The sequence below is a fragment of the Anopheles gambiae genome, chromosome 2 (genome assembly GCF_943734735.2).
Source record: "Anopheles gambiae chromosome 2, idAnoGambNW_F1_1, whole genome shotgun sequence".
Taxonomy (NCBI): Eukaryota; Metazoa; Arthropoda; class Insecta; order Diptera; family Culicidae; genus Anopheles; species Anopheles gambiae.
In genome coordinates this window covers 116,100,530-116,124,859 of record NC_064601.1, presented here as the reverse complement: position 1 = coordinate 116,124,859, position 24,330 = coordinate 116,100,530, and the positions used below count along the sequence as shown (strand labels likewise).

Below are 24,330 nucleotides of genomic sequence, written 5' to 3'. Positions count from 1 at the left end.
CACGTGCGTCTTACCTCCAGCTTAGCACAACCAAAACAAACGCATATGTTTCTCCATGTCCACTGCGCTCAGTGGTGGATTTGTATGTATGGATGAGTTTTTTTTTCTAACGACTTTGATTGATGCAGGGCTCGTCAACCCGGTGCGGCGGATTGTGGAGCAGTTTTGTATTGTCGAATGCGGTATTTCAAACGTATTAAAATTGCATTTTATAATTTTATTGTATTCTTTCAATGATAAATTATCTATACATTCTATAAGTGTTGCAAAACGAGCGAATCTTATTGAAAATAAAACTATAATCCAAAAATCATGTACAGACACATCTGTACAGCCACCCTGTGAAGCGGATTGAGTTTATAGCTACGGCTTGAACGATTACCGAGTGCCGTCTGTCCGTTGAACGTCCGTGAAACATTTCAAATTCAAACCCCATCACCCTGCACTCACAAAAACCGTTACAATTGTCACTCATCATCAACACCAGCAGCGTCCCCCAATACGAAATTCGGAAATATGTGCTCGCCCCCACTGGACCCAACATACCGGCACCGGAACTACCGCTTAAAACGAAATAACAACGAACATTACTCTTTATTGTGTTTGCATTTTTGCTTATTATTATTCTGCTTTGTTTTTGTTGGTTTGAGTCTTTCTTGTCGCTAAATGTGTGTGTGTTTTACTTGCCAATTTTGACTACTGCATACTCCGTCGTACTGCGCGTTACGGTGATGCGATTATAGCGAACGAAATCCGTCTCCTCGTCCTGCTGATTTCACCCTCTATCCCATTAGCTGCAGCTTCAACACATTAATACCAAATGTTTTTTCCTCTGCTTCGGTCACTCTCTCTCTCTCTCTCTCTCTTTCGCTCTCTCTACACCTTATCAAGCGTGTTTCGGAGGAGAAGGAAGAAAGCTACCCCGACGACTACTACAGTATGATTTGTTGTTTTAGCGTTTGCGCCCTTTTTTCCTTAATCGATTGATTGGTTTTGTTTGTTTCCTAGAAAATAAATATCATCACAACTTGTTTTTATCGTGTTTAGTTTCAGTTTCACTCATTCAATCCCCTCCCGCGATCGCTCGCCTCTCGATTCGCCCATAGCAGCTTTCTATTGCGCTCCCACCTGAGCAGGTGAGCAAATCGACTGGAGGTAAAAGTCAGTGGCTCTTTTTTGTTTGTATCCTACATACCTCCGTCACTGATCGATTTGGCCACTACGATCTAAACTGATCCTTCCGACAGTTTGTTCGACCGTCTTCCGTCTTCTGTTTGCCTAAATTAACAAAGCTGATCTTCATCGAAAGCCAAGCCAGCTCGGTGTACAACACCACTACACTTATCCCGAAAATGACACACATGATATCTCTCCATGCTCCATGATCGCTTCTTTTGTTACTAATTTTGCATTTTCACTCTCGGCCTTCTCCCCTCACATGACTGACACACACTGACTGACTAATATCTTCAAAAAACTAAACAACTAAGGCTACGTACGTTAGGATAAGAAAGATTTAAGCTAAAATATACGATCAGCGAGAAAAGTCGTCTAGAGGGGTTTGCCTTTATAAAAAAAAAGTAATAAAATTGAAACTTAAAATCTTCACAGCACCGCCGGCCACAAGGAACAGTTCTTCTTCTTCTTTTTCTTAAACGGAGCTTTGTGGCGCCATTGTGAGTAGGACACACCCATCCACAAGCACACACGCACATAATACACCGATCGGGAGATACTTGTTTTGGTCACACGAATGATCAGTGCCTCCGGTTTCCGTTTAAAAGCTGCTGTCGGAATGATCCAGCTGCTGTACCTCATCCAGCGGCTGCTGCTGTTCCACAGAGAGCCGCTGCTGATGGTGGCTAGGTGATAAGGACGGGTTTAACTTTGACAGATTATTTCCACTGCTGCCGCTGCCGCTGCTGCTGCTGCTGCTACCGCTTTCGACTATTGTCGTTTCCATACAGCTTTTGTTTCGATGCCTAACAGTGCTCGAGGTGGAAGCCGTCGCAGACGTGGACGGTTGGTGATTTAGCTCGGATTTGTTCTTCTCCAGATATCTAAAATATGGAGTAGGAAAGAGGAACCGATCGTTAGTTATGACTCTCCCCTGTCACCATCTTCCATTCAACATATACCTTCTTCGAGCCATCGCTAGCAGTTGCTCCTTGCGGCGTTGCAGAATCTTTTCCCGCTCCTCAGGGCTTTTGGAGAACCGATCCCCCAGCGGGACGGACGTTGCCGATGAAATTTCCTCGACCGTATCGTCCCGCAATAATGCATCGTAATTGCCAAAGATGTTAGTGCCTCGTTCCACCTCGTACCCGGCCGGCGAGGACAGTGACGACAGGGACGACGCAGACAGCGAATTCGTAAGCGATCGTGTCGAAAGCTCTCCCGACAGCTCATCATCATCATCGCCATTGTCTCCGTCCATCGATCCACTCATGGCCATCGAGGCAACACTTGCCGCTCCCAGCGTCTCCTCGTCCTCGTCCTCGGGACTGTTCGCGGGGACCTGCAGCCGTCCCTCGAGAATGTTATCGATCGTCACCTCGATCGAGCGCGAAATCTGCAGATCACCGATCAGCACGGAAAGGGGATAGCGGGGAAACATCTCCTGCACGTGGCGGGCCATGTTGCGCACCTGCGACGTATGGTTACCCACAGCGGCCGCCGTAATCGGAAGCGTTTCCGACGGACGCAGCATGCTGTTGATGTGCGTCACTTCGACGGAAAAGTTCGGCAACCAGGACACGTAGCGCGAGCCGTTGAAGTGGAAGAAGTGATTGTTGGCCGTACGGCCACCACCGCCCCCAACCGCACCGTCCTGGTCGTCGATGCGGATGTCATCCGGCAGCAGTGGACTGCCCCGTGGACCACCGTTCTGATGCACGCTCAGCCCGAGACGGCAGGTAGGGCAGGAAGTGTCCTGTTCCAGCCAGGACTGTAGACACGAGCTAAAATGTACCGAGCAAAGACGATAGTGTTAAATCATTGCTTTTTGCGCTTGCTCCAAAGCCAACAATCACACTTACTTGTGGAATAAGTGGGCGCACGGTAGCTTTCGAGCCGTTTCCATCTTCTCCCAGCAGATGGCACAGTTGTCCGAGTTTTGCTTCAGATCATCGCTCGACGCCAGCGGGTAGCTCTTCTCCATGTGATTCAGCACCCACAGGTAGTTGCGGTGCTTCTTGATCTTGCGCTGGATCTCGTTCAGCAGGTAGCGCAACTGCATCAATATCACCAAGCTCGCCATCGACAGGAAGATGTTACTCCAGAGCATCATGTGGATGTAGTGCACGAGCTCCACCATCAGGGCGGCCACCTCGAACGTTAGCTCAATGTAGTACGCGACCGGGCCACGCTTATCCCAGGAGATTGCTGGAAAGGATGAGAAAGCTGCTGCTGTTAGTTTGCTTCTGCGTCGAGAATTCTTTTGATCAAAACGTCGCGTTACTTACACTCATTCGCGATTCCGCCCTGGCGCATATCGTGCAGGAACATGCCGTAGCGTATTAGCACGTGCAGCGTGCGTATGCTCAGTAGGATACACTGCCAAAGGAGACAAAGAGAGATTGTATTTTATTAGTATATTGTTCTGAAAGCTACGATTATGTTAGAAAACAATTGTATTCCTCAAAAACGCATTAGCAAGCCCATCATAACACCCCGTCTGACATTGAAAGTGAACGAAACGTAAACAAAACAATCGATCGCTCACACACGGCGACATTTATGACACAATTAAACGATTGTACCTTTTACGCGTGACGCATAGAGCAGTAGGCGCTGAGCGGGGGGTTCGTCATACGCCGGCCCGAAAAGCCGATAGCGCAATACCGATACGCAATTGCTACGCCACAGTCATGGTACCGCACCATACCCATTTAGTGTCATACGATTATCGACTAGCACTGGCGTTGTTCATCAACCACAGCAGCAACAGCAACAGTTTGTATCGCATTGTTTCTTGCGTTTTGGTGGCAAGACTACCCCCTTTGCCGCGTGCACACATGGTGACGCCGATATCATCGCCGACTAATATTGAAAGCACGCACACAAAAACGTGGCCGCGTGCAGAGTGAGTCGCGACAACAGGAGCAGTTTGGGCCGGCGGTTTGGGGTGTTGGGTCGCGCGAGAGTAATTTTCGTCGGTGTGCGGTTTGGTGCGGTTTTGCGCGGCGACACGGCACACGCGGCATCGTACACTACACAGGGAGACACGTGAGTGCAAAAAAGCGTGGAAACGGCGTTCGATCCGGTCGACGGGAAGGGTTGCAGTAGCAAGCACAGCCCTTTCCGTGGGAGAGCTTAAAATTACAAAAACATCGGAGCGAGTTAGCACTCGATGACCGTTAAAAGGCTTCATCGATCATTTGCGCCGAAAGTGGCGTTTTAGCAGCGATCATAAAACAAAATCAATCGATCGGAACGACGACTAGAGCAAAAGGGGATGCGTTTTTTTGAAAGTGAAATAATTAAAACTTAAAAACTTAAAAACTTAATAATTAAAACTTAAGTGAAATAATTAAATTTCAGCAAATGTACCACCCGAGCCATTGAGGTATTGTCACGCTTCAAAGGGTTTTGCAATTATTTTAAAGTCGCCAGCAGCCCACGTAAAGGTAGTTGGCTCATCCGTTTCTTCTAGTTCTATATGAACGTCCTGACCAACACCATCATTCTAAGGTTACGCACCATTCCCTTCTATTTTTGGTACAAACCCACGCCTAGAGAGTCACGCTATCAGTAAGCATGGGAAGATTGCAGGTACGACAATTGCCTTTAAACGCGATCCTTTCAGTGAATCACTCGATCGTATCCAAAATGCAATCGTCCTTAAACACGATTGACTCATCAACCTTACAATCTAATGCGTATGCGCATGTATTAACCACCTGTGTGTGTGTGTGTGTTTCCTTCTCCGTCAGCACGCAATGCAGTTTTCGTTATCATTTTCGTAACAAAAAAAAAACCCCTTTATAGCGCACTGTTAAGCTAAACCAGCCAAACGCACATAAGCCACACTGTTTGTTCTGTCTGGCCAAGAACTGGTTGTGATTGTGTTCTAACCTTTAGGCCACGTTCTAATTGCATACTGAAGCACCTCCGCCAATGCATTAGGTGTGATGGCATTACATCCATACACTTCTCCCCCCCCTTTGCCTGCTATCTCCCCCTGCTCCGTCGCACACACACAAACAGTGCCCTCCCCCCCCTCAACGAAGGCAGACAACTGGAGAACTTGAGCTATTTTTAGATCACGGCGCAATGGCAACGGCAATCAATCCATACAAATCGTCTACACCGACCGACGATCGTGGAGAGAAGGCGATCATGTGTGTAATGGTGTGCGGGGTGGCAGTGGTGGTGCCCTCGAAAAGACCCTGCCGTTTTGGAGCGAGCACCTCTACTACGTGATTCATGCGACATCCACCGGTGTTAGCCGTGGTGTGGCACAGCAGTAGAGGGAGGCAAACGATGATCAACAACGCGCACACGCGCAATCGGATTAAATTGAACAATTTGATTCGTGGATAATCGCGAATCGAAATGCGACAACTGCGGGACCCTAAGCGAACGGGTACGAACAACAACGTACGAAGCTGACCTATGGCATGGCCGGTACACACAAGCATTCAACCACAGCTCTGTCACTTGCGGTACAGTGTGTTTGACGAATTCATTTCCTTCCCTTTTCGCTGCACAAGAGGCGACACCACCACGCCGGGCCTCCAACAAGAAGGTCGCTTCAATGTTTCGAACAATTCCATCAAGAGTTCTTCACCGTCTTCGACTTTTGGCTCTCGCGGGGGGGTGTCACGCCGAAAAGGGCCTTCAATTAGCGCACTGTGCGCGATAGCGACAAATACACACAACACCACCCCGCCGTACACCATACGCGCTCTTTCAAGGCCACCTGAGAAGCTCATTGGTATGTGTCCTTCCCCGTTTTTTTAGCCGTTGTCTGTCACCGTTTCTCACCAGCAGCTCGACTGTACTGACAAACCGTCACGAAATAAAATAATACGCCCTCCACAATTCTCTGCACTCCCATGAGAGCCCGGCCGGTCAGGCGAATGCATAATTTCTGCACAAATTGTACGATCATATTGCATTGTCACAGTGTCGGACGACGGACGGACGCAGATGGTCAGACGGCTTCATTGACGATGCAAAAGGTGCAGAAAGCCGCTTCCATATTGTGCCCGGCTCGTCTCGTGGGAATCCGTGTGGCAGGTGTCGGGGGCTAAAAAGATGTATATAAAATTACAAATAAATCACCAAACATGTTACACAAAAGTCTGTAGCCTCAAACAGTCTCCAAATAGATCTGCCACGCCTTTCGGGGGGGCAAAAAAAAAATGGGGAACCTACCCTATTGTGATTCTAATCTTATCACTTGATCTACAAACCCAAGGTAGAAGTGGGTTTAGTGCCGTGTCAGCAAAGTCCAACACAAGAAAGGAGAACGTGATCGAACGCTGCAGCACGCTCGATGATCCCCCAGCAGCACTTCCAATGGGGTCATGACACAAACGGCGCCGCCAAGCCAAACCTTGCGACAAGAGGTGAATGCATAATGCCTACATCATATTCACGACGGTGTTTGAACGAGTGTCTGGAGCTATTGTCTGGCAGTTGGGGCGCGTCTTGTCTCGTCGGAAGGTTCCGCAGCTTCCCCGTTTTTTTTAGTTGTTGCTTCATATGTCCCGATGTCATAAAACTTCCGCATACGAGCAGCACACAACAGATCACCCTGACCGACAACAGTCACTCTCTGCTGCATTGTTTGCCTGGCTTCAAAAGCTCCAGTAACCCACTAACCTATCTCGCGTGTGTGCGCGTGTGTGTGTCTCTCTGTCCTCCGATGACCCGTACCACCACCTCGTCACGGGTCGGTGGAGGGGAGGGACATGTCTGTCAAGGGAAAAGGGCGCTACCACTTCCAATTCAAGGCGGCTCGCGAGGGACGCCTTGTAATTAAGCGCGGCAACGACATATCAACTCACCTCAGCCGCCATGAAGGCGAACGTATTGAAGCCACCGAAGAATACGCCGACACCGATCGAGATCCCCACCATCAGCCCGGACAGGGCGAGGATGGCAACGAGCAGCGAGATCAGCCGGAAGTGGGACCATCCTGGAGTGGTTGGCGAGAAGGAGAGCTGGAACAAACGAACAAAGACAAAGAAAGAATTTAATAACTTGCTTATATCAAGGGGGGGGAGCATAAAGGCCAACGATCTTGACGCACGATCATGGTTGGTTGGTTGGTTGGTTGCTTCAGTTGGCTTTCCAGAACCGTAGTTACTAACTAGATCGTCCACACCGAAGGTATTCTGAGGTAACTTCAGCTTCAACAGCAACCAAGAACAAGTTCAACGGTCGGCTTCATGTTCAAGTGCATTGCACAAGGCCAACGACTCCCGAAGGCAGCAAGAAGCACCAGCCACCACGCACGCACTACCGCACGAACGAACGAAGATTACCCAAGAAATTCTAGCCCCAGCGGAATCGAAAGGCCAACCAACATGGAACGCGACAGGGCATGACTATCTCGTAGTTCAAGCTTTTCATCACGCACACGGTGGTTCTGGGTGACTGGATTACTGATACCGGTCTCTAGCCAATGTCTAGCATACACACAGCCAATAATGTACCCTTTCCTTCTACAGAGCGAGCAACGCCATTCTAGCGTCACGTTGTACAAAAAAGGCTACGATTTCCCTTCCGACGGCTGTTTCACTTGATGCTTCAACTAAAGCGCTACCGGTTATTGCATTGCGAAACCGGTATAGATTGTCTACGTCAATGCAGGCTTATAAGGTTGATTCGAACTACACGCTAACGAACGCACGAAGGAGCTGGAGACATGCAGTGAGTAAATTGCAATTAATGCTCCAATTGGAGAAGGGATTCAAATATCATCCACCGGAGTTAACCTTTTCCGAGCATCGAATTGTGTCCTTCTTTGTGGCTAATTAAATTCCCTCATTTACTTCCGTTTTATGTAATAAGTTTCATACATTACAGATCCTTTAGCTTTCTTCTATCTCCTCTGATTCCAAACGCCAAGGCAAATCTCCCCCAGCTCACTGCTCTAACTCAGTGACAGTGATCAATTGATCGCAACACCCCGTAACTACGGCGTGATGCAAAATTAGCTGCATCATAGCCCGGCACGACTAAAGTGGCACTCCGCATCGTCGCATGAGGGAGAGGCGCGTATGACGGAGATGATGATGATAACTCAACGTCGATGCAGGCGAAGGCGCTCTAGAACGCGCGTTAACCTTGCTCCAAGGCTAATGGACGGTGGAGAGCGTGGTCGGGCACGCAAACCACGGCTAAACGGTGAAGATACACATCAGCCGTGTACCCCAGTGCCGCAACCGCCGCCGTGACAAGTGTATTGGTTCTAATCGATAAATCGCCGCTCAACGCAACAACGACCCCCTCCTCCTTGCTCAATATGTAAGTCCACCTTCGCCAGGGGAAGAGCTGTCACTGGCACTGACCGCTCCCTCTAGCCACCAGCAACTCCCCATAATGTCAACGACGACGATGATATTGTGCTTGTTATGTCATACAACACAGAACCTTTCCTATCATCGTTGACCGATTCTCGCGAGGCGAAGGTTCTTGGCCAATCCAGGGGAGTGGGCGGTGGACGGTGGACGTCATCGTTACAATATATGCACGACAAGAAATAAACCAACCCAGCGAGGTAGCCTGTTGGCTACCTGTTGCCAACGAACCACACACTGCCATACACCGGTTTCGGAGGAAATTACGTGCCCTAGTAAAAGGGCAACAGGCGTATGTCTCCCCCTACAAACTTGATAAACTTTGATGTCCTTCGCTTCGCACCATCGAAAGCATCGATATATTTAGAATGTAATTCACTTCGCCAATGGCAGAGCCATTCGACCAACTGGAAACGTTTCAGCTTGAAAAACAAGTACCGAGACGCACTGCCGTAGCCGTAATTGATACCAGTTCTTCCAAAAATGGGCTACAGGAAAACGACGCCTTTCAAACTGTAGCGAGCGCACAAACAGACAGACTGCATTCACCACCGCCGAATGCAGTGAAGGTTCTGGAACAATCGAGCCACCACCACCACGCACTTTACATTTTTAGCAACAAGCAAACAACACACGCAAACCATCAATCAAATAAATAGGAAAGAGATTAATTAAATTCAATTAGACGAAAATAGCTCCCATGCGACACACGCTTTCTCAGCGGTGGCTTAACATTTCCCTTCGGAAAAGTTCTTGCATCAGAGCGGTACGTACGTCACAACACCTTGTCCAAGGGGGAAGTGGGGAGATGCAAGAAGCCATTTGTTACGGTATGTTATCGGTGTGTTATTTTTACCACACCGAGTTCCGCAAGACACTCTCCTCAATTCCTACATACCTTCGAGCAATTCCTCACCAAATCCAGCGATTAACTTTACATGGCTGCGTCTAATTTGCTTCCCTCCATTCGCACGTACACCTAACCCCTTTATTAGACCGAGATGCAACACTGCACTCCTCCTCCTCCTGCTCCTCCAGGGCATGCGCGCCGCCATTGTGACAGGGGTAAAGTAGTAGGTGTCACGAGGTTGAGAGTACTCAACGAAATGAATGAACGCAATTGGGTACTAGCCATTGTATGCTAATGTTGCAAGACGTTCAGGGGCCACCCAGTTTCACACGATCGACGTCCGACGGACGTCATCAGTTGCTTTGCTGTCAATGATTCAAGTGTGTGAACGGTTAAGGTTCTACTGCCTACTTCATGCACACAGCACAGAGCACATTCTTGGCATATGTCAACTCTTTGTAGCTAAACGGTGTACGTTATACCATTCAAGAAACCATTGTTTGGCTTTCCAAATTGCAACGGAAAGCCATTGTTTTACTTCATATTTGCAGCCTGCTGCAGCAGGACATCAGTGACCCCATCAGTCTCGCTTAATTCAAGTATCTGAAGAAAGTGAAAGTGTCCCTTCCATATAATTTTTTGCATGCAAACGTGCTGTAGGAGTAAGGAAAAAAGCGACCAATGCATGCGTGAATTACACACAAAAACCCCCGGTACTATGTCTTCGATGAAGTAAAAAAAAACCCGTAAGCACTTATATAGCGACAACATAAACAAAAACACACACACGAGATCCTGCGTGTACACCCGGCCCAATCATCATCAAGCACCACACACTGTCCCCAATCAAGGTGATCGTTCAGCAGACGAGAGTGAAGTGAAGAAGAAGGGAAAAAACGCCTCGATTACTTAACACTAATAATGTGCACTCTCCGTACGCGAAAGTACACTCCCCCTTCGAGCCTTCCAGAAACACGCTGACGCCACAAGTACACTCTTGGTCAATTCAAGCGCTCGATCACTTTGGGCGCACTTTGCGCACTTTCTTCTGGACGTGTTGGTGCGTGTTGGTGGTGGTGGTAGTTGTTGCTGATCCCGGGTCCTGCTCGCTGCGGGGACACACACTCTTTCGTTGTGGTGTGCGCATGATTACGTCTCAACTATCTGGCGGCTTTGGTGCTCTGCTTGATAGGTAAAGTGAGCGTTATTTAACGTGCGCAGCAATTGAAGTACCAACCCGGTACCACCCTTCCCGACCCTATTGCGGACACTTTTGGTCACTTTCTAATCGTTCAGCTTCTTGCAAACGGATCCCAGCAACTTCGTCCGCACGCGTAATGAGACTAACGACAGCAACAACAAAAAAACACGTCTCGATCAACGATCTCATCTCTAAGCAAAAACGGTCAGCGCAGGAGAAACTTTCGCTTATTCCTCTTAATTTTGTGCGCTGAATACCTTTTTTTTGTGCCGAATAAACTAGTTCCCCGGGGCCATTAATCGCTGTAGGAAGTGGTGTTCGCTTGTGGAAGATAAAACCAATGCTGCATCGTGTCTAAAGCAAAAACAGCCAAATGGTCGAAGAAAAAACACACACCCAGACCCGATAGAGACAAACAAGCAACACCAAACATTCGTCCCTTTTAGGTAAATATTTAGGAAGTGATTCTTATCGCCCGCCCCAAAACGAACCGACCAACCAAGTCGTCACGTAAAGCACCGCGCCGTTGCCGTTGCCGCGCGTTGCGTCGTCTTGCAGGAGGGTGGCGGTGATTAATGTGTACGTGCGCAAAGGTTCGACGCGTCATTCGATATTGCTATTTGCGACCATCCTTTTCATTAACCCCCAGCGCACCCCGCCGTTGGAAAATGATACTTACATACTCGAACCGATCTTTGCTGAGCTGTGACAGCAGGTGTAGGAATCCGAGTGCCGAGAACCACGACACCCACAGTATGACCTGGAATGGAACGGGGGTTGGAAAGAAGAGAGTAGGAATTAGTTGGACGTACAAAGGTAATGGGAAACACATCATCAGCGATCATCATCATCATCATCATCAACAGGCACACTTCTGCCCGGGAGGAGTTCATATGTCAGGGACGCCGTAAGGGCTGATCGTAAGTACTTACCTCGTACAAATACTGCACATTCACGACGCCAAAGACGAAGATAAACTTGTAGAAGATAAAGTTCCAAAACTTGTCCTTCATGTGCTGTAATGAGCAAAACAAAACAAAAAAAAAGAACGAAACAAATATTGATTACAAACACATGATTCATTCAGGGAGAATTTTCTAGAGAAACCGGTAGATCCATCCGCTTTTGCCCGTCCTTTGTTGCGTCAACAATGCCACAGATGTTAAAAAAGAAAACAAACTTTCCTTTGCGAAACGAAACGAATTACACACACACAGACGGGGCAGCTTCAAAACAAACGACGAAAAATGTCACCCAATCATATTTGCGGCAATATCACAACGCGGCGACAGAATAGCCAAACGGGTTAAGAGAGCTCAACATTTTGAGCGCCAGTGTGTTTGATGTACAGCAAAAAAGAAGATGAAATAAACAACAAAACTGCCCAGCAACGACGACAGCCATGCAGCAGCAGAGCACTCGGAGCAGCGATCGCAAATTAATACAACGACGTTAAATATTAATCGCTTCGCAAAGTCTCATGATAAGAAGACAACACAAATGCTTCGAAATGTCGGAGGCAATAATTAAGCAGCTCCGTTCTAAAACTCTGCACTGGAAGCTCAGCCAGATCAATTGATCAGTTTATCTTTCACAACCTTTTGGCTGCCTTTTTGAGCGATGCCATTTGTCTATTCTTGATCCACATAAATCTCCAACGCAGCACGAAAGCTCGCGGATGGCGTAATCATTACCAAAAAAACGCCAAACTTCATCCTGTTTTATATATCTATCGTCTGTACACACACAGTAAGACAACCGGTTTTGCCATCCGTTTGGCTCTCGATCGGATTAAAAAAAGGCGGTGGGAAACTCTCATTTCCGTTCGATGTGGCCGATACTTGGCCGGGCTAGTCCTGTTCTCAATGAAGACATTTTGATGTTAGTTGGAACAACGCTACACTTCCTAAACAACCCCGACATCGACAGGAGTCAAAGGTTGCCCCTCGGGCTTTGACTTAGCGAAAGCGATCGCTTTCAATTTACGCCAGCGCGCACGCGCGAGATCGCAACCAGTCTGACACGATCGCCAAGGTCAATTTCAAAGAATGTTCACCTTTGCCGCTAAGAATCTAAGTAGAAAACACCTCCTTACACACCCTCCTCTTGTTTCGTTTCAAGCCAAGAGGAGAGGGTAGACAATCTTAAACTCACACACCCCAGGATCGATTGCATTATCCTTCACCGGTTGTGATCGACGGGGCGAGTCAGAAAATACACCACACAAAAAATAACAGTTAATCTAGGCTAATGGTAGGTCTTGAGCCACCGCATATCCGCTCAGCTCCGAGCGGACATACCGGTGAGCTGCCCAGAGTTGCCCACGTTTGACACCGGACACAGACACACAGACAAGCCACGCCGTTTCTCGCTGCACTCCCCAATCATAATTCGCATAATTATGCTGCCGCTGCTGCTGCGTTACCGAACCGATCGAAGGTCGCGGCGCCGCCGTCCATAAGCAAACACATCCTTCCCCCCTTCCCCCCTAGACGATCGACACACGATCGTGCCCTTTTCCTTACCTGCTGTTCGGATATCCGCAGCTCACCGAAGACGAACTTCTGTATCGATTTGCCGAGCAGTATCAGGCAGCAGTACGCGGTGTTGATTAACGTCTGCAGAGAGCGAGCGCGATCCGGTTCCAGTCCAGTTCCATCGATCGAACGTACGGTGACGACGGTGATCCGGTAAGGCGTGAAAGAGAAACACGAGAAAAAGAGAGGACATTAGAACAACAATTATCTATCGAAGTTGATCAGCAACCACGCGGTAACGTTCGCCACCAAACGTTGCTCTTCTAGCGAGAAAAGTCAGAGTTGTCGTGTGAAGTAGTCAAAGGCTTGTCTCGATCGTTGTTCGTGGCGTCAACGGCTAAAGTGAAAGTCGTTGCGAAAGTTTCAAATTTATCCCCCAAAAAAAATATCTATAAATATATTGTGTGGAAGGCTATAACTTGCTAATTTCCTACCCTTTATCCCGCGCTTTCCACAATTTAGCACGGCCTTTCACCAGGAAGCGGGGAGGGTGATAACTGCAGGTAACTGCAGGTAGGTGTCTTCTGTTCCTAATGCCATATACATATATCGAACCGTGCTAGATGGTAGAAGAGAAAACGCCGCAAAGAACAAAAACCAACCTCAGCTTTGGAATCGATGACAACACTGGTCATCATCTGGTCGTACCTTACACCCGAAAGCGGATCATCACGTAACATATTCCGCACGGAAACGAATCCAGTCCTGCCGAGCGGTGCTTTGCGTAGTATGTATATATGGATGCATAATTTTACGCGGTTGCGTAAATCCCATCCGATCCGATCGGCGGGACTCGGCAGGCCGATGAACCTTCCCGATGTGCGCCTAACCAGTTGGCTGGCTGGCTGCTTCTTGCGGGATCATCTTGTGCATCCCATGCCACGAGCGATGAACGATCTCTAACGGATCTATCGAGGCGGAAAGTAGCATCTTAAGTAGATTGTTTTACCGGCTCTTGCTTCCAAAATGCTGATAAGAACCGTAACATTAAGCCCAACTGTTAAAACATTAATCAATTCTATTGCATTCGTTGAATAATTCATCTGTTTCGTGTAGCAATGGTAGTGGATATTCGTACTTCTTTTATCACTATAAAACTATAATGGCTTTAGAACGCGTTGAGCCTCTCCTCCATACTTGCGTTAAAATTCCAGAATCATTGTGGCACTTCGCTGTGCTGAATTGGAAACAAGGCCAATGGCACCGGCCGCCGGTGTATCGTGAACATGCGAACGCACGCCCGAAACCTCGATACGTTCTAATGCACCCACCAACCGTATTCCGTCAGTCAGTCAGGCAGCTCACCTGACCGGAGAATAGCTTAATGACAGGAATGGTACACAACACGGTTGGAAGCTCCACCTTCGCCAGTGGCTAAGCAATAATTCAAATTCAGACACGCTCAAACGATAAATAAGCTCCAAATTCCTGTGGCTTCCACAGCCAACCAACTCTCCACTGTGCTGGGGTGTCAAGGCTGCGGCTGCCTGGCATATGATGTTTTAGATGATGAAATCTGACCGCAACCTATAAAGAACAACCTATTGTTTGCGAGCTGGAGGCGAACCAGCGAGCGCACCTACTCTTTGCGGCGATGGAATAATCATAAAACCCCTGCGATCGAGTAGCACCAGGCGGCAAGTCATACTTGTGTTGAGTAGTGAAGTGGATACAGATCACTTTTATCGAGTCATTAATCTACAGGCGGGTAAAAACCCACCAATATCCCGGAAAACGTTCCTTTCACATTGCCTCGTTCTATGCTAATGATCTCATACAAGATCGGTAAGTCCAAGATCCCAACTATTCCCCCATACGATCGAGCTCGAGTACCTCCGGCTAACAGTCTCGATCACCATCACAGTGGATGAAATAAACGATCACCATGCATAAAACATGCGAAACCTACGGCAAAACGTCTCCTTCCAATACATAAAATGTCATGACAAAACGTTTGCTGCTAACGCGCTAGGAGATTGTCGCCGGCTCAAGCCCCACACACTGTCGGCCTTGAGATCATCTGCGTTTTGGAGGCACATCCCAGCGCAGATCTACCGGTTGAACTTGACAGTGAAATGCTACTTTACCTCCAACAGATACCACTGACCAAGGCAGCTGTCAGGTGGGACGACTCAACACCCTCTATCGGTATCGCCCGCAAGCCCCTGTGACGCTATTCGGTAGCGTGACAGGAAGTTAGGCTGATCCAATTAGAAGGCCCAAGTACCCGTAACGTTCACGCTGGTACACCTCGAAAGCCCAATTGAATCCAGCGGTAAGTAGCAAACACTCCAACGGTTCCCTCAAGAGTGGTGGCTTTGGCTAGCTATTCTCCTTCCAATACTTCACTCACTTAACGATTCACGATATGTTTTAAAGCTCCAATCAACTGAACCCACCGGCGTCCGGCTAGATCATTTTCTGCTGCCCGTCGTCTCGGCTCGAGTGAGAGGAATAAGTTAAAACACCAGCAAATCGTCAAGCGGGTGTCCTCTTCGGCTTCGAAGAGCCAGCCCCCCTCGTTTCTCGCCAAGGTCACCAAACTACTTCACTTTTTGCTGGCACTTTGCGTCTTTCTTTCCTTTTTCTTCTGTCCAATCGTCCCCAGCTCGGGTAAAAAAACAACAACCGACACACCAAATAACAAACTCGTTTGTCCATGGATTGCGGAAATCGGATTCCGTTCGGGCGGTCCTCTCCTCTTGGCTTGTGTGCTTGTGTGTGTGCCAAAGCTAAACACACCCGGCTTCCCCAGTAACGAGCCGAAGAGCCGTGGTCGTGTGCCGGCCGACGTACGTGGGTATTGTGTCATCGTAGAACGAAGGCATTCTTGCAGCAGTCAGCCATTCGAATGCTATGTCAACTAAATGCTCTACAAATAAGCGCAACGTTAAGCAAATAGCGCGGGAGACCGTCAGCTCACTTACCCAAATGCAAAATGGTTCCGTCGCCATAAACGATGCCGTATCCTTCAGGTACGCTCCGAGCGATCGCGTATCGTTGCCCACCACCAGCCACCGCTCGTCCCCTTCCTCCACTTCCCGGGCGTCGTCCTCGTCTGGTGCATCGCTGCCGCCCCCTTGCAGCATTTGGCGCAGGTCGGACAGATCGGCGGCCGCTAATATTTTCTCCTCGAGCGTGTCGATCTCCTTCACCGACAGCAAGGAGGCGGCACTGGCGCCTCCTACCTCTCCCAGCTTACCCCCAGCACCCTCTACCGCACCGTCGATCACACCGGCCGGTCCTCCGGCGGAACTGGCGGCGCTGGTGGCTGTGTTTGCTGCTGTGGACGCCGTTCCACCCGCCGTGGGTACCGTTCCGCCCGTCGTGCTGCTGGTGATGTTTGTGTGTTGCCTCCAGTTTGGATCACTGGTCATGGCCAGTGCGTAGTAGAGGCAGGCGGACATCAGCAGTACCGTGACGCTGGTGTAAACCCGCACCGAGGGCAACGGTACGGATCCGTTCAATGCAACCGGCATGGTGGTGTGTTTGAGATCGGGATTTGGATTCCTAGCACTGGATGCTGTCGCAGGATCAGTTTGTTCTGGACGTAACGGTCGGTTGCTATCTTTCTCTTTCTCTTTTCAGTCCATTTATGTAGATTCTTCTGCAGCGATCACTTTCAAAAACTGCGTGCTCTTCCACGTTCCTTGTTCAGTGCTAAAATAAAACAAAGATTAAAAGCAAACCCATTAGTAAAACGTCAATACTATGCAGCTTCGCTGAAAAGGATAACAGTAATTAAGAAAAATGTGTCCTTCATTCCGCAATACAGTCGCGCGCGAGCTTTCCGCCAGTGATTTGATGAGATTGACAGGTGGCGCCGCCCGAGAGAGATAGTGGACATTGATTTATTGGAAACCGGGGACACTACAATCCCGGGAGGAGCTGGTGCGGACGGACGAGGATGCGATTGACAATCGCATTGATAAATCGTCGCTCCCCCATAACAAGGTCCCATCCGGCGACACAAGGCCAGGCCGCCAGCGCGCGCGCGATCTCCTTTCTGTCTTTCGCTCTTTCGATTATTTTTGGGCTGGCATTTGGACAGCGGTTCATCTGGCATCCCCCCCTGGGCAAACCGGTTTGGGATTTTCCGCTCAAAAAACCTCGATAAGAAGGTTTGTTTTAATAATTTATCAAAATGTCACACGCACACACTTCTTTTCGTCCAACTTACTATAAAGGACAAGAATTTTGGCCACTCTCCCTGCCGCAATGGTGCTGCTGAACAGTGAGCATGATTTATGAATATTGATTATTTCGAAGCGAGAATCATATTTCGCCTGTTTTGAGGTCAAACTTTTTTGTTTCTCCCCTCTCCGACGCTCTAAAACAGCAAAGAAAAGGGTATTTTTCCCGCAAAATAATATGTCCCTGGATGGTCGGCGTGACGATGGCGAGCAGCAGTTTCGCGACCGTTCCAGTGCAATAAAGTCCGAAGACGACGACGACGATTGAAGGTTAGCAGCGATTAGACGATTAGAGGCGTAAAAAGAAACATCTTTTCCTTTTTTTTATAACAAAATGTTTAACACCTTGACCTTCTCATCCACCCACACGAACGCAAAAGTGGAGCTCCTTCAACTGATTCCAAAAACGGGGCCACTGTCGTTCAATTTCGATGTGCCCCCGTAGATAAGCCTTATCGATCCTGATCCATCGCACTAATGATCTAACCGCTTTGGCAACAGGTCCTAACCGATTGTTAAGTGCCCCTGTTTAGAGCGCCGTTAGTCGGCAGAGGGTTTTGATTAATCTTTTCCTTTTTCGAGCGCTTGGCAATGGTGGACTTAACAGCATAACGGGAGATAAGTTTGTTTGCTTACCAAGCAGTGACAATTGGCCGTCAAATAAACCCTAGCCTAAGGCTAAACTAATCCCATCAGGGTAAGTGGACCAACAAAGGGTCTTATGACAAGATCTACCTCAAGTGGGGGAGTAATTTCAAACGAAACAATTATCATCCTGTCCCTGCAATCCAGTTGTGGATTAATTTACTTGCTTCCACCGTTCCACAAGGCACCAACAGCACGATAAGCCTGGCCCCTGCTCAGCCCAAATGTCAAACAAATCCCCCATCTCCAGAGCAAGCAGCTACATAAATACCGGAAGATTAGAATGCTTTTAAATACGTAATTCTTGAAAAACAAACGCACCCCAACGCCCCCAAACTGCTCCTACTATCAGAACAACTGAACAACAACAATCACGGGACGGATTCTTCTTCACTGCTGTTTTTGTGCTGGATCCATCCATCGATTACAGAGTAAATATTTTCCAACCGCACACTCAAACAAACATAGTATTATTCCCCTATCTATCTGCCGGTAGTGCTTGCTGCCCGCGGACCACCTCCATCGTGGGTTGTGGGTGTGGATGGTTCCTGTTTATACAAGCGCGTCTCCCACCCACGAAGGACACACGAGAAGCGCGCGCGCCCCTGGTCTCTAAACCCATGGGGCGTAGCAGAAGTTTACCCGTTTGGAAGCGTTCCATTAGGTTGCGTCGTCGTTACGCCGTGTTGCTTCTTCTATAAACAAATCGTTCTTTTCTGCCCTCCAACGCAAGTGACAAGTGTGTTGTTCTTCCAGGACAACGCGCCAATGCATTACTTGAACAATCGCGAACCATGTGTGGACTTCTGTGGGACCTTCTTCCTTCTACACTCGTTTACTACGCCTTTTAAGCTAACAACAGTCTAAGAAATGTGCGCCATTTTTTCGTCTTCATCACTAACAAAGGTGAATGAAATGGTGTGACCGAAAGCAACCGCTCCCTACACAGGCCTTCCTCGTCTTTCGGCCTACTGTGCGCAACTAAATTTAGCACATCGATGATCGCGGCGAGCTAGTGTGTTGTGTGGTACACCGAGCACAAAATTGCGCATAATTTTGACCCGAGGAGAAAGCAAACAAAGCAGCCGGGATAGAATTGGTGTCCCAGAGATGGTAAAGGGGGGACACACCACCACCACCTGGGAAGCTGCTACAGGGGCATTCATGCAGCAAAGCAAGCGCGAATTGTTGCAAAACGTTTCATTCAACGAAATAGGTCCACCAAAGCTCTTCCATGGCATCAATCAGGTGATGCAGGGTTTCTCAGCTCCCTCTCTTGTCATAAGTTCAAATTACAAACCACTTTCTTCAGACAACCACTGTCGTTTCACGCCCAACGAAGGCGCACACCAAATAGAAGTGAAGGTCAGGTTCAGCAGCGATTCGTAAACTCGAATTCATTAACCCGACAATGCTTGGCATAATGCGCAGCGCTGTTTGCTACACAAAATCATGACATAATTGTGACCGTGCTGAAAAGGTTCAAATTTTCCGCACGCTCGCACACGCATACCATCATCATTCGAGAAAAGGATGAACAATTGCAGTCAAAACAAAACACAGCCCTCGTTTGGGTGGGTTAGAGGAGCTTGATCGAGGAATGCTCTTAGTGTCGCCTGAAGTAACTTCTTCCACTACAAAGTTGTCAACTGTGTCAACATGACACAGAGTGACGAAACGATTTCCACAATTACTGTGTCGATAAATAATCATCCCGCAATTAGGGAGCGCCTGACAAAAGGAGAGCTGACGAATGCGGGTTGCAAAAAAAAACATTGCCAGAAAATTGGCAAATTAAAATCAATTTTCACAACCACGCGCTGAACCACCAGACCAGAGCCAACCCGTGCTTAACCCGTGTAGGCGCCATGTCGTGTAGGATGATCACGTAACCACTCTCGGTAGTCCTCGGACTGACTTTCTTCCGGGACATGGGTGACTTGAACCGGTCCGGCGCGGTTACAGCGCGCTTGAGGAAGAGAGGTTGGGAGCTACGCCGGCAAAAGGGCAGATAATTGCGTAGCCCTTCGTGGCTCCAACCGGTATAGGAACCGGTTTTAGTATACCTTAAAGCAGCAGCAGCAGCCGTCGAGAGGTTGTGGCTGTCTTGTGTCTTTTTGCATCGATTGGGTTTCAGCGAATTGTGTACAACCCACTCCCCCATGGTGTATGATGTATTCTGACGAGCCACGAAGGCGACACTGGGCGACGATCTTGCTCTCTCCCATACGGAAGGAAGATATCAGTTGTCACGGACTTTAAAATCCCCCCATCCCAACCAAGATAAGATAAATACAACCAGGTCAATTAGAAGCTCCACACCACTTGTAACAACTCCGCAGACGGCAAACGTTTGGTTACAACGCCAACAAGGGGCCCATTCCGCTGCTCTCCTCGCAACCTCCAGCACAACAAAAGAGTGTAAACAACGCTTCTTATCATCTTCGCTCTCGTTTGCTGATAAGAGCGGATCGTTTGTTGCGCACAAAACCGCAAAGCCATTCACTCGAAATGAGGAGGGCAGGGGTTTCGAGGGAAGGTAGGAAGGTCTTTTAAATGCGCTCACCGTCCCGCGATGATATAGCCGTGTTCCGGAAAACATTTTTCCCTCACCTGCTGCTAATAAAAGAAGAGGACGGAAAACTTGCTGCTGCTGCTGCTGCTGTTCCTCAGGCTGCACACACCTTCACGGACGTGCTAAAATGTGAAACAGTCACCGGGGGCAAAGTAAAGTGGACATTGTTACAAATATTTGTGACATACTTCCTGGTAAAGGTAGTAAGTGGGAAAGCAAACCCAGACTTTTGTTACTACCGAGGTTGTAGTACGGAGCTGGGTAACGGTGATTCTGATGTCTGATGTCTATGGATCAGGTCTTGCGTAAAAGAACGTTGCCATAGCAGTGGAATCTTCCAACATTCTTAAGATGCTCAACAAGGATCTGATGCTTTATTCGGCGACTTCTACAGAACTGGAACTTGGATCTTCTTCGTCTTCTTCTTTGGCACAACAACCCGTTAAGTCGGTCAAGTCCTGCCTGTACCACTAGGGAGCTTGGCTTTCAGTGACTTATTGTTTATCCATAGCAGGATAGTCAGTCCTACATATGGAGCCACAGTCCATTCGAGGCTTGAACTCCACGCGGATCTTGGATCAAATCTTGTAAATACCAGAGGACCGGAGTGTGCAGTACGAAACTCGTGGATGATATGGATATTGAGATATAATATGACACCAACATGGGGGCCCTTTCCGTTTGAAGCTCGTAGGCTGAAATTTCAGCCTATCAGCTGTTTGCATTGTATAGCAGTTTTCGAGCAGCTATCTAAGTGAGTATAATATACAGGTGAGCTTATCCCAAGGAGTATGAATTTAGAAGGCTGATTTTTATCGCTTCTGCTTCTGAAGGAAGATTGTAAGAGTGTTTTGAATATTCGTCAAGCCTCCAGAAAGCTCGTTGGAGCTAAAGTTTTCACTCGTTCTGTCAAAAAGTGATATTCAAATTAGGTTATAAAAAATGCTATGAGACCACCTGGACTACATACACTTTGATTCCAGATTCGATTACCTGATTTCTTTAATGCACCTTGGGATAAATGTAAACAAACCCGTGTTTTCGAGCAGGTACTCGAATCTAATTCTAGCTTTTAGGCTAAAATTTTCTAGACTGAAAATCGCAGGCTAGTTTTTTGTGTGGTTTTGTATGGATTGTTTACATGATTTCAGCCTCCAACTGTCAAACTCCATACAAAAAACTAACTAGAATCGTGAAGGCCCCCATGGAAAGAATTTTCTTGAAATCAGAACTATTCTCTGGACACATGTCGGGACATATTCTGAACATCTGTTTGCAGTATGCCATGAAATACCTAAAACCTACCCCAAATGACATCAAACGTCACGCAACTCCAACGCTTGCTTCAATTGATGTCAGTCAAAATGCAATTCCAAATCTTCAACATTTCCTTCTAGCTACCAATTCTTTAAAAAAATGGTTAAGTTCCTGTCATTCCGAGGGTTTCAAAACGATTCAAAAGATCGATATGTCCCAAGAATACAATTTGATATGCCTATTGAATAATTTGTAACTGCGACATATACTCCAAGATGGTGAAGAACATTAAACATTGCTTCATCATCAATCCACCCATGGTGTACACACCTTATCTAACACATCCCCCCCGGTTCGTCGTCCTAGAAATCTTTAATCAACACACAGCAGATGACCGATAAGGCAATACAGCAAGTGACTTCCCGTTCCTCCGCCCGCACTCTCACTTACCTACTTCAACCGCGCCGCGCCGTTCGATCTCTTTCTCTTCCTTTCACACCCGGTCCCGGACACTCACACACACACACACTGCGCTGATGAGACAAACAGCTGCAAACCACCCGGCAGCCCGTCGTCCGCGGTGGCGTTACTAATCACACCCGGTGTTTTTGCTTCCGTTTTAGCCGCTTCGGCGACGGAATAACCTACTTTTGCTCAAACACACTCACACACACACTCGCACAAAACCGATTGAAAATTTTACACACTTTTTCACCGGCTGCCTCTCGCAACGGTAATGCGGTAACTTGAGATGGGAATAAGAAATCAAATAAATAACAGTCTCGTGGCGTTCAGTACCCCGTTCGTACGGATCGCTGATGCTCTATTTTTCTGCTCCTTTCCCTCACTGTGTTTTGTTCAGTTAGTTTCACCCGGCAGTGGTGCCTTTGTTCGGACATTCCTTCCTTTCCACCGTGTGTTTGATGACCGCACCTGAAATGCACCTTTTCTCCCTTTTAGTAGGCTGTGATCTGTGAGTGTTACTGTGTGTATGGAAGTGGTGTAGTGTCCCCTCCGATTTTTCTTCCTTTCTTCGCAGCACACGGAACTTTTTTCGTTCTTTTCTTCGATATTTCTCAACCCATAAACGGCCAACTTTCACTGCACTGCGCACCCAGCAGCAGCAGCAGTAGTGGTGGTGATGGTGGTGGTTGCTGTTGTTCCCGTTGTCGGTGACACAATGATGCACCCATTTTCATCTGCCGCCGTGAGGAATCGACAACGACGACGACCAAGACGACATCAACCACCACTACCACCACCGCTTCGCTTCAATAATACACACATACACACACATATGCACGCTACACACCTTCTTACAGGAGAGTGGGGGGGATTGAAGAGAATAGGTTAAGAAGGGAAGGAAAAACGCCACTTTACATTCTTCCCGCTGGCGTAAGGAGATGCACCTTTTCCTCCGTTCCTTATCAAGTGACACTTTTATCACAACCACTTGGATCGGCTTTTTGCATTGTGCAATAGGTGTCATTGTCCACCATCATCCACCCACCCGGGGAGGGAGGGGGGAACAACCCATTCATACCTTCTACCGCAACATGACGGGTTTTCCTTTTCTTTTTTGGCTTTTCGATTTTTTTTGTTTTACAAACACACACACACAATCGATATCGAAAATACTCGACTCACACACACATACACACACAGAACAACAAACACCTGGGAGACGAAGCGAGAAAACGGCGAACGGTCGACGAACATACGCTTAGGACAGTGGAAAAGGCGATTCGTCCTCGAACAGAAATAGAACACACCGTCGAAGATTGTGTATTTTGTATGCTACTACCGCGGCACTACTTCCAACCTGCGCTGGCTACGTCAGCGTGTGTAAAGTGTCCATATTTCACCACTTCGAGCACACACCGAGTGTGTTTCATCGCCCGAGTTCTATCAGACAAATAGAAAAGAGAGCATCCTCCGTGAATCTCCCCGTTCCCCCGCCTACTAATGTGTATACACTCTGTGCCTTCTAAAACACGCGCACCAACACAATGCAATCTGCAGCTGTGTGCCTACTGCTGCTGCTGCTGTGGCAAATTTCTTCCCAACAAACAACTACCCCCTGAACCGAACCGAGATGATTGCGTTGCAGCTGCTGCTGCTACTGCTGCTTGCCCGATGGCAAACACAAATAAAGATCATCTGACTCCCCCACACACACACGTACGAACGCACGCACGCAAGCACACACTACTCACTTCCGGCAGAAAAATGCGACGGCTACGAAGTTGTGCAAAATAATATTACACTGTCGCAAGCACTACTGCACTTGTCTTTCTCACTTTCTGTATTTCCTTGGAGCAAATTGCACACGCGTGTACACCCGGCAGCTGCTGCTGTTATTGCGACCGACGACTACGACGGCGACGAAAGGTATATCTTCGCGTACACTGTTTCGCGAACAAACAATCACAACAATGCGCGAGCGCTGCCCAAAAGGTAACGGTATCGAAGGGGGGAGGCGATCACGTGGCCAGGTCGGCTCGCAGTGTCGCGCACTGACAGTGCAGCGTTCGTTTG

General features: G+C 48.1%; 1 protein-coding gene across 6 annotated transcripts; it reads right to left on the bottom strand.

Moving 5' to 3' along the window:
• Window positions 1–564: 564 nt before the first annotated feature.
• On the bottom strand, window positions 565–24,151 carry LOC4576491 (E3 ubiquitin-protein ligase AMFR). 6 transcript variants are annotated; one of them, XM_061650972.1, is made up of 11 exons: window positions 24,009–24,151; window positions 22,243–22,537; window positions 16,050–16,782; window positions 13,111–13,203; window positions 11,518–11,601; window positions 11,265–11,345; window positions 7,017–7,172; window positions 3,465–3,555; window positions 3,039–3,402; window positions 2,139–2,960; window positions 565–2,060 (listed from the first exon to the last, which is right to left on the bottom strand). In XM_061650972.1, the coding sequence occupies exons 3-11, from the start codon at window positions 16,599–16,601 to the stop codon at window positions 1,778–1,780; spliced, it is 2,526 nt and encodes an 841-aa protein (XP_061506956.1). In that variant the 5' UTR covers window positions 16,602–16,782; window positions 22,243–22,537; window positions 24,009–24,151; the 3' UTR covers window positions 565–1,777. The 6 variants fall into 6 exon arrangements, with proteins under 6 accessions (XP_061506956.1, XP_061506958.1, XP_061506959.1 ...); XM_061650974.1 differs by having other exon boundaries at window positions 3,039–3,384; XM_061650975.1 differs by having other exon boundaries at window positions 3,039–3,384; window positions 22,243–22,736; window positions 24,009–24,146.
• Window positions 24,152–24,330: the final 179 nt, after the last annotated feature.

Bases quoted from the DNA above. Each gene is read 5' to 3' on its own strand.
- LOC4576491 (XM_061650972.1), bottom strand. From the start codon at position 16,601: ATGCCGGTTGCATTGAACGGATCCGTACCGTTGCCCTCGGTGCGGGTT. The intron at 3,556-7,016 runs GTGAGTTGATAT...CTCCTTTGGCAG, and splicing joins TCGCCTTCATGGCGGCTGAG to TGTATCCTACTGAGCATACG. The intron at 2,961-3,038 runs GTAAGTGTGATT...GGTACATTTTAG, and splicing joins TGCGCCCACTTATTCCACAA to CTCGTGTCTACAGTCCTGGC.